The sequence below is a fragment of the Penaeus chinensis genome, chromosome 17, assembly GCF_019202785.1.
Source record: "Penaeus chinensis breed Huanghai No. 1 chromosome 17, ASM1920278v2, whole genome shotgun sequence".
NCBI lineage: Eukaryota > Metazoa > Arthropoda > Malacostraca > Decapoda > Penaeidae > Penaeus > Penaeus chinensis.
Window position 1 is genome coordinate 14,010,708 of NC_061835.1, and position 10,798 is coordinate 14,021,505.

Here is a 10,798-nt window from a genome sequence, read left to right on the forward strand (position 1 = left end):
TTTATTCTAATAAATATGCAAATATGGAAGACGAAAAAGAAAAAAGAAAATGATTCCAAAAACAAAAAATCTAATGACAAAAAGACCCCCCAAAAAAGTATACCTACTAATTAATAACAATGATAAAAAGACATACAGCCGATCTTTTACCCACACACCCATCCTCATCCCCATCACTATGCCCTACACCCACGCACAACCCTACCCACACATCCACACACCCGCCCAAACACACACACGAAGATTAGTATCGCATGCACAACACCTAGAGCACCAGTGATTTAATTCTCAACCTCACTACCTACAGTACAAAATCCTATAGTCTGCTCACACATCATCATATAAACAACCTTTTAAGGACAAAACGGCAAAGGTAGGTATTCCAAGTGTCAAAAAAACGAACTAAATTCTACTGGTATCATTTATGTCAGACTTTATAAACTTACTAGATGCATATTCGAAATCTCTCTCTCTCGTCCTGCTGTTTTTTTGTTTTGGTTTTTTGAGGCAAGGGGAATGTAGCTTCCTTTCTAGAATCAAATAAAATGCCAAAATCATATACAAACAGGAATCAGCCCCTAAAATTCATCTTGGGGAAAGATGAAACATTTACTAAATCCTGCTCTCTATATAAACAGATTAAGTCAAAATACATCCGAGATCGTCCCATGAAAGAGCGAAATAGGTCAAGTTATCAAACCCTTATTTACACGATTTCTAGACCGACACATCAACAAGAGGTCTGATGCTCTATTAAGTTACTGTACTTCCAAAGTTAAAGAAAAACTGAAAATATAAAATAAATAAATAAAAGAGAAAGATGCCATATCCTAAGGCATGGAAACATCAGACCAAAATCACAGTAACTATATAGAAACATTCATGATACTGCTGATTTGTACAAGCTTCAAATATAAATACTGTGTTGCAGGATGAAATATGGTGCAATGATCCTATTTAAAGGGAAGCTGGAGAGGGTGCCATGCTTTCACATGAAATTATGTAATAGTGACCTAAAGATATCATATCTTTTAATAATTTTTAAAACTAAAAACATATACTTCACACATAACGCTACTTACATACAAGCACACATACATGAAAACTTTTAGCCTTTGCTTCCCTGTCATTTTCATAAAACCCTGAGTCTTGCCAAGCTCTGTTTAGACACTTCATTATTATATACGAGTCCTTTATCTCATACAACATTCATATTGTCCATATTACACACTATACCAAACAATATATTTGATGTAGAAAAATATCAAGAGCTTCAAAGGTAAACCTATTGCTACGTGTGCTAAACATGACCCTAGGAACACTCCCACAGAACATGTCCTGACAAGTAGTGGAAATGCCATTTAGGAATCATCAGAAAACAATTCCGTAAATGTGTTTTCACCTTCTTTTTCCTTCATGCCTTAGAAAAATGCTGCTCATAAGGATGCTGCATGGTAATTCTTTGGATATCCATCACATATGAACCACTGCCATCTTCCTCTCTAACAATAACAATAGTACTGATAACAATATCAACTATAAAAACAGCAAAAAGTGCAATAATGACAATGATAACAAAACACCAACACTAATAATGATAATAATAGATAACAAAATAACAATGAAACATGGCAAAACAATCAATCTCTTGATAAAAGGCAAGAAAACTCCACTAAACAGGAAACATTTCCAGTAAAACTATATATCATTGAATAAGATAATGAAAGAAAATTTAATCTCCATATCAAGCTCTTGTAAAGCAGCATGTCATTTCAGACTTCAGGAAGCTCAAAAATTTCCCTTAAGAAGATCTCGCACCTGGACAGCAAAAACAAATTCATGAACGGTATGTGCAAATTGTCCTTTATGCTTATTTGTTTCGTTTGTCAAAACCGACACAATTACTAAGGCATATAAAAGCTATTTTCATTTTCACCTAAACCAGAGTTTATCATCATCATCATGATCAAAATTCTACCTATTTTTCATGGGCAGTAATATATCCTTTTCATTGCACACTTCATTTCCTTGTAAACAAACTGACAATCATTTTTGAAGGAAGACAGAGCAATACAAAAACCCATCATACATCCATGTGTTTTAAATCTTAATAAATCGGTTCCAAAATCCTCCAAAGAGTTACCAGAGACCAAAAATACTCCCAGACACCTTCCTTCCATCAGCTGACTGGCCACCTGATCCACGACAAAAACAACCCAATGCCTTTCCCCATGCAACTGCATCATTCAGACATAGACAAGACACATTTCTCTGAATACCCTTCACACATAAAATTCCAATACTCTCAGCTCATTTACATAAGTAGGAACTATCCTGTCAATATCAACTTCTCCCTTGATAAAATGCAAGAACACAACATCAAACCATTTCTTTTACTGTGGTTTAATAAATCATCTGAACTTCCAACAAACTTTCGACAAATAAATAATACAGGCTACAGGGCAGGTTCTTATGATCTCTGTCAAGTTCAAACTGGAGTATTTGGTGATATTCTTTGATCTTCTATAATCACTGCTTATTTATAATCCATAAATCTTATAAATGACTGCTAGAATTTATTTAGACAGTATGAGAATTTCCACAGCCATAAACAGTTACAAAAGGTACAAAATATGCTCCTGACATAACAGTCTAATAAAGCTAGCAACCAAGATCTTGAACATCATCTAATAAATACCTTTAAAAAAATTAGGCCTATACAAATTCATCGATACAATCAATTTCCTCCCTTCATTCACCAAACATTCCTGAACTTATTGGAACCAAAAGGGAGATTCAAGAAAGGAAGAGAAGTACTGAACAAGTGTGTTAGAAAAACAGCTGATGTCAACAAAACAGGGCCACGTGATTTCATATTTCACATTACTCCAAATATACTACCAATTCCATATCCATTAATGCATTCCTTGCCACAAAACCATTATCCCTGGTTCATACAAGGTGCTATTACACACAGTGACATCACCCCCCACCCCCCTACCCCCCTTCCCCTCCCCTACCTGTGACTCACACACCCATTAACTAGCACACTACATTCCCACTACTTTACACAAAACATCTTTTTTCTTCCTCTTCTTTTCCTCCTCCTTTTTCCACACAAGTGTTCTTTGCTAAATGGAGTACAGATCAGCTAAACCCATAAAACTCCTTGGTAAGTGATGAAAAAGACCCTGATCATATTGACAATTTGGTAATAATTGTAAAAGCCAAAGTAAGATCAATAATATCAGGAAGAAAAGAAAGAAAAACAAATAAATAAATAAATAAACAAATAAATAAATAAATAATAATGATTTCCATAATATAACAAAAATCAAGAGAAACAAAAAGCTATTATGGCAAGCAACAAGTGTAAAAGATAACATCTAATGCAATAATATAAAGAAAGAAAGGACGCCAATGTACCGGTGTTATATCTGGCTGCGCATAATCAATTCCACTAGCTATCTGATCATCCATTTCTAGTTTTATTGTTCTAAAACACTAACCACATGTGCCCGAGCTATATAATTAACAAATGATGTAAGAAACCAAGACTGAGTTTAAGCCTAGGCATGAAAGTTTACCTAAAGATTGCAATTTTCACTTCTGGATATAGGACTGAATCTAGGCCTATAAGAGCATCACTGGTCATACTAATTGTACTAACAATGAAACTAATACTGTGATTGGCGCAGATAAGGTCAAAACTAATAAGAACAACACTGATGAACAAGGTGATTACAAACATTGCTTTTATGATTAACTACTACTAATGATATAACCACCATCAATACTTGTCTACTTTACAACTGATAGTGATAGTAATAATAATAATCATAATCATAATCACAATAATAATAATAATAATAATGATAATAATTACAATAACAACAATAATAACAATAATGATAATAATAACAACAAAAACAATAACAAAAAAATTCTCTAGTGTCTTAGGCTTAAAATGATGATACCAAACTAGCCATAATAACAACAATCATAAGCAAATTAGAGAAATATATAGAAAGAGAGAACGACAACTATGAAGATGATGATGATGCTAACAACCACACGACTGTAACTAGTGATGAAATTTAGTAAATGGGTAATGGTAATGGTAGTAATTAAGATTAAGATGGTAACAACAGTGATAAGATTTCTAAAAAAAAAAAATATATATATATATATATATATATAAATAGGATATCTAATATCAATAGCTTCAGCAAAACAATAACAAAAATAATAACAATCATAACAATATTGATAAGCAATAACGAATAAATAATGATGGGAAAACTGTTAATAGCAACAATAATAAGCACGTTACTTTTTTTCTTATTTTTTTGCAAACAACAATGTAAAACATAAAAATATCAACATCTTGAGAAACAATGGTAACAATATATGCATCATCAAGATAAATAATAACAGTGTCAATAGTAAAAGCATTAATAACAGTAATAACTTTTATAACAATAACAATAATGATAATAAAGATAATGATGATAAAGTCAACAGCAACCAGAACAGGAATCATAACACAATTAAAAAACAGTAACAATAACCGCATTAAAAAATGATAACCAAATAACAATGCACATAACAAATAACATCAACAATTAGTATGAACATGAACATTAACAACCCACCAAAAAATGACAACACAAAAAGCAATAAGAAACAGGTCCCACAAATCTTCAGAAACGATGAAAAAGTTTATTTGCCCCTGATCAAATTTACGCATTGAAAGTTATGAAGTTATGGGGCCGCCTCAGCACATCAAGGCTGAGTGAAAGATAAACAGCGAATGTCTCCGTGATTGAGTTATGATTATCGAATGTTGATGTCCTTTTATCAGATGCGCTCGAGGTATAAATGGTAGTTCCATATACGAAGATAAACCTTGCATGTACACATACAGACAGTTAAAGAAACAGACACACATATACACATCCATGAATACTGAAAAGGCTTATCCAATTAACTGATTCTTCAATCTGACTTGCACTCACACTCACTCAACCCAGCTGAGTCATTCTCAGCCCATTCACTCACTCTTTCACTCATTCCACTCTCACAACTCACACAGTCGACTCATATTGACTCAGTCACTTTAATAAAGGCTTTATGTAACTTTCCTTGGATGATTCCTCTAACCCCTTTGGCTAATGACCTTTGTATCTGAGTGAATCATTAACTCATCCTACCAAATCTTGTTCCTAAAAATCTGGTCCCACCTTTGCCATTTCTAACCCCCTTTCCATCCAAAGAGGAAAAACAAATATAAAATAAACAGCATTATCAATGACAATAATAATAATAATAATAATAATAATAATAACAATAGAGACTTTGTTTTCTTACCTCCTTCTTGTCCTTCTGTTGGGCCTTCTTGACATCGGCGTCGCTGATAGCGAGGGGATCGCTCTCTTCGATCATCTCAATGTCGCTGCTGTCATCCTTGATCACCTCCTCAGTGATCTTGACGTCATCATCGTCCTCCGTGTACTTCTTGGGGGTCTTGCGGACCCGCAGTTGCCGCGTGGCATGGGGCTCTTCCTTCACCTCCTCCACCTCCTTGGCACTCTTGTCCTTCTTGGAGTCCTTCTTGCTGACCACCTCTTTGGCATTCTCCTTGTTGCTACTGCCACTAACCCCCCCGCCACCCCCACCACCCTTGCTGTCACTTTTGCTGGGTTCTTTCTTCTTGTCCGCACTCACATCACTCTTTCCCTCTCCCTTCTCTTTCTCCTTCTCCTCCTCCTGCTCTCCCTCTTTCTCTTTCTTGTCCTTGTCCGCCGACTTTTCCTCGGCTTTGTCTTTGCTCACCTCACTGTCTTTGTCCACCTCCATAGCCTCCTCCTCCTCTTCCTCCTCCTCATCCTCCTCCTCCTCCTTGCCATCCTTCACACTCTTCTTCGTCTGCCTCTCCCCACCCTCTTTCTTATCTTCCTTCTGTGACTCTTTCTTCCCTTCACTCCCTTCCACCTCTTTCTTTCCATCAGCCTCTTTGGTCTGTCCTTCCTCTTTCTTCTCCTCCTTTACCACCTCCTCCTCCTCCTCCTCCTCCTCCTCCTCTTCTTCCTCCTCCTCCTCCTCCACCTCCTCTTTCTTATCTACCTCCATCTCCTCCTCCTCCTCCACTTTCTTCTCCTTTTCTCTATCCCCCTCTTTCTTTTCCTTATCATCCTCCATCTCCTCCATGTGATCGTTTACTTTACTGTCCCCATTCTGTTCCACTTCGTTCACTGTTTCTTCCTCCTTGGCCACATCTCCGTTTATCTGCGGCTTCTCGGAGTCCCCGTTCTGCAATCTGACCTCCGTCTCTTGCTCCACTTCCTTCACGCCGTTTATCGCCTTCACTTTTTCGCCTTCTGTCGTGGAGGAGAACGTGGGATTAAAAAAAGAGAGAAAGAGAAAGAGAGAGAAAACAAAAGTTAAGCTATTCAACTTCCTACTTTTTCTAGTTAACTGTCTTCATTTTCAAGCATTTCCTGATTATCAATTTATAACTATTTCCTTAAGCTCTTTTCTTGACTTTTCTTTTTTCTCTCCTAACTTTGGCAACGATGCCCTCAACAGGTTTGCGATGATTGGCCAAATGCAACTTGTTCAAAGTGACAGTGTTTATTTCAAATACCTGACATCATAAACAACCTGTCAGTTATAAAATAAGTATCATCATCACCAGACTGTCAAACGGTCACCAATCATCACCAATCTATTAAGGGCATCTTTTGTTTTGACAAAGAAAAAAAAGTATATATATAGTGAATTGTTTTATAACTTATTACAATTAATATTCCATAGCTCCTCATTTGTAAACCTCTAGCTCAACATTATAGCAACAAGAAAACATTTGCAAATATATAAACAGCTTCAGAAACAAATCTCGTCATAAATACAACTTTTCATCCTCCAGTGAATAAAATCTTACACATGAAGCCTACTAGCTAGAGCAACTAAAACAATACAGAAAAAAATGACTCAACCTTCAAGGTTTTCATCAATCAAGCCTAATGGATTACACTGTGATACCTTCCCAACCCTCCGCTGACACCCGTAAACAAACCTCTCCTGCCGGTCCGAATGAGGGCTGGCAGGGCGAGTGGCCAGGGGGCCCGGAGACCAACGTACCTACGGTAGCGGCGTCCACTCCCGCAGTTGCCTCGCTCTCTGACATCTTGGCAGTTTCTCAGCCTGGAAATCGTAGGAGGTTAGATCTCGAGTCACGTAAATAGGACGTTGGGCGAAATACATAAAACTCTTATGGTAGGAAAAGTGAAAACTTGGATTCTTGGTAATATCAAATAAATTCATTTCTAAAAAGCACAATGGCTGACTTCAGTCAAATCACTTTAAGATAACAATAAAGACATTTCTATTCTACATATTTATGCAACGGGCAATCCAATTACAAATCGTCCAACGAATGCATAACGACATCCGCTGCACACATCCAGGCCTACAAAAATAATCCGTGTAGGCCTGTACGTGGAACGAGGCTCTCTGACAGCTCCGAAGTTGATCCAAGACATTCCCCGGTTATTTTTTCTCCTCTGTAATTATGACGCGTCGTTCCCCTTCCCTTCCCTACGCGTTCACCTTTCCAAAAAGCACTCTCAGGTCCTTCCGAGCGCGCACTGGCTACTTTTCACACAAAAACGCAAATCCAGGGCATAGTTTCAACACCTTTCTTGGCACATATAAACATTTTCCATATCAATCTGCTTTGGTTTTTCACATCACTTTTCTTTTCTATTCTTTTTTCCCTCTTTCATCTTCTCTTGCACAAAGAAAAGGACACACATTTGCAGTAGGTAAACAATTATCTAAATGTATTTATCTTAAGCTTTTGTAAAGTAGTATTTACAAAAACATTTCAAGATTTGACCCTAAAGTAGCACTGTCTGACACTGTGAATTATATAATCGACTGATAAACCACCCTTTCGTACTCTACACGACACCACCGGCTGCAAGAACAATCCCGCACAAAAAAAAAAAGGACGTTGCAGTTGCAGTTGCAGTTCAGAGCCTGACGGCAAGCTTCCTCGACACTCATCTTCAGGTTTGAAATAGTAACATAAGTCTATTTCACTTGCTTGTTGGTTCAAATGTCTTAAAGGCTTCCACGTCCGCTGCAAATGATTAACCGTGCCACGTGCATGTGCAGGTGAGTCTTGTCAGGTCCTCCCAACACTTGGCCCGGCCGAACTTTGGGCTTTTTAAGACTGATTTATTTCACACTTCATTTATTCACTTTCTATCACACACACACACACAAGTAAAAGTTTATATACACAAATATATATATATGTATATATAATATATAAATAACACATATTCATATATATACATATGTACATATATACATACACATACATTTATAGATAAACATACATATGCATATATACACATATACAGTTATGTATACCAGTATACATAAATATATACATATATACACATATATGTACACAAATATACAATATATACACATATATGTATACAAATAAACAATATATACACATATAAACACACACACACACACACACACACACACACACACACACACACACACACACACACACACACACACACACAAATATATATATATATATATATATATATATATATAAATATATATAAACATATCAAATATATATAATTATATCTATATCTATATTACACACACACATATATGAATTACACTCCAATAATTATAAACATACATTCTCTACCCTTAGTCAAATAAATAAATAAATAAATCGTTCTATAATATATATATATATATATATATATATATATATATATATATATATATATATCTGCCCATGTGTGTGTGTATGTGTACTATATCAATATAGGCCTACTTGCAACTATCATACAAACAAACAAATAAACATACACAAACATACATATACTAGTATATAGCAATTGCATATGCATATATACATACATACATACATACATACACATACACATACACATTCCCACACCCACACCCCCACACACCCACACACCCACACACACATTGTGTGTGTCTATGTATGTATGTATATTTACATATGTATATATATATGTATTTATATATGTATATATATATTATATATGTATATATATATATGTATATATGTATGTATGTATGTATGTATGTGTAAATATATATATATATATATGCATATGTATGTATATATAAGCATATGTATATATATACTTCTGTTTATACATATGTATATGCAAATAAGTATTATATATACATATATGTATTTATACATATACATATATATAATATAAATATATATGTATTTGTATATATGTATATACGAGAGAGAGAGAGAGAGAGAGAGAGAGAGAGAGAGAGAGAGAGAGAGAGAGAGAGAGAGAGAGAGAGAGAGAGAGAGAGAGAGAGAAAGAGAGAGAAAGAGAGAGAAAGAGAGAGAAAGAGAGGGAAAGAGAGGGAGAGGGAAAGAGAGGGAAAGAGAGGGAAAGAGAGGGAAAGAGAGGGAAAGAGAGGGAAAGAGAGGGACAGACTGACAGACAGACTGGGTGAATCTGAAAGATATAGGATCTAGAGGAGAAGAGCACAAGGAGACAGAAGACTGGAGAAGGGAAAGAAAAGATAAGAGGAAGAAAGAGAGGAAGGAAAGCACAAAGTGAGGAGAAAATAGAGGGAGGAAAGTGGGAAGAGAGACTACAAGACAAGTGAGGGAGAAAACAAACAGGTAAAGGAAGAAAGGTTGAGAAAGTTGAGAGAGAGAGAGAGAGAGAGAGAGAGAGAGAGAGAGAGAGAGAGAGAGAGAGAGAGAGAGAGAGAGAGAGAATGACGCAGAGGGGAATAAACTGGCTGTGAGAGGAAAGGAGAAAGAGAAGAGGGAGGGAGCAGGAGGAGGAGGGGGGGTCAGGAAGTAGGAGAAAGTAGGAGGGAGGGAGACGAGGAGGGGTAATAGGGAAGGGTGAAGAACAGTTGAGAGAGAGAGAGGGAGAAGAGGGGAGTGGAAGGGAGGGAAGCGGGGTGTGGGGAGGGAGGGGGAGAGGGAGGAATGAGGGTGGGAGAGAAGGGGATAGGAGGTAGGGGGGGAGGAGGAGATAGGGAGCGGGAGGGGAAGGGATGGGAAGGGTGGAGGGGAGAGGGGGGTGAGACTGAGGGGGACTAAGAGGGGGACAGAGCGAGCGAGGGGGGGAGAGGGGGTGAGGGGAAGGAGGAGGAGGGAGAGAGGGAGTATGAGGGGGAATGATAGGGAGAGGGAGAGAAAGGGAGGGAGGGAGGGAGGGAGGGAGAGAGGGAGAGGGAAAGAAAGAGAGAGAGAGGGGGGGGAGAGGAAAACGGAGATAGAGATAGACAGAAACATAAGCGTGTGCGTGCGGGCGTGCGTGCGTGTATGTATGTATATGTGCGTGTGTTAAAGGGAAGAATTTAACATTATGTAAACATGTTCGTAACTTACACATCACCCACGGCACCTTCAGCCTTCCCTCCCTGAGCCTTTTCAAACCCCATGTACGTCTCCGTGTGTGTACGTGTCCGTGTCCTAGCGTACGTACGTGTGCGTATGTGCGTGAAAAAAGTTGGTATATTCCCCCTCACTTCTCTCTCCTCCTCCTCCACCTCCTCCTCCTCGCCTCCCCTCGTCCCCTCTCCCCCCTCCCACCCTCCCTCCAAACCCCGCTAGAGTGTGTGCGTACATACATCCGTGTGCGTGGCCGGGGTGTGTGCGTGTATGTGTGTGCGTCCGTCCGTGTGTATACCTCTCCCTCTGTGTGTGTGTGTACAACTTGTGCGTCCCCCTGTA

At 37.8% G+C, this 10,798-nt stretch overlaps 1 protein-coding gene across 1 annotated transcript in view; it reads right to left on the minus strand.

Moving 5' to 3' along the window:
- Positions 1 to 7,206, minus strand: part of LOC125034057 — a gene marked incomplete at its 5' end in the record, with an annotated part of 32,365 nt that extends 25,159 nt beyond the window's left edge. The window contains 3 exon segments of the mRNA XM_047625698.1: positions 447 to 530; positions 5,371 to 6,380; positions 7,144 to 7,206. Of these exon segments, the coding sequence (XP_047481654.1) occupies positions 447 to 530; positions 5,371 to 6,380; positions 7,144 to 7,189 (1,140 nt within the window).
- Positions 7,207 to 10,798: the final 3,592 nt, after the last annotated feature.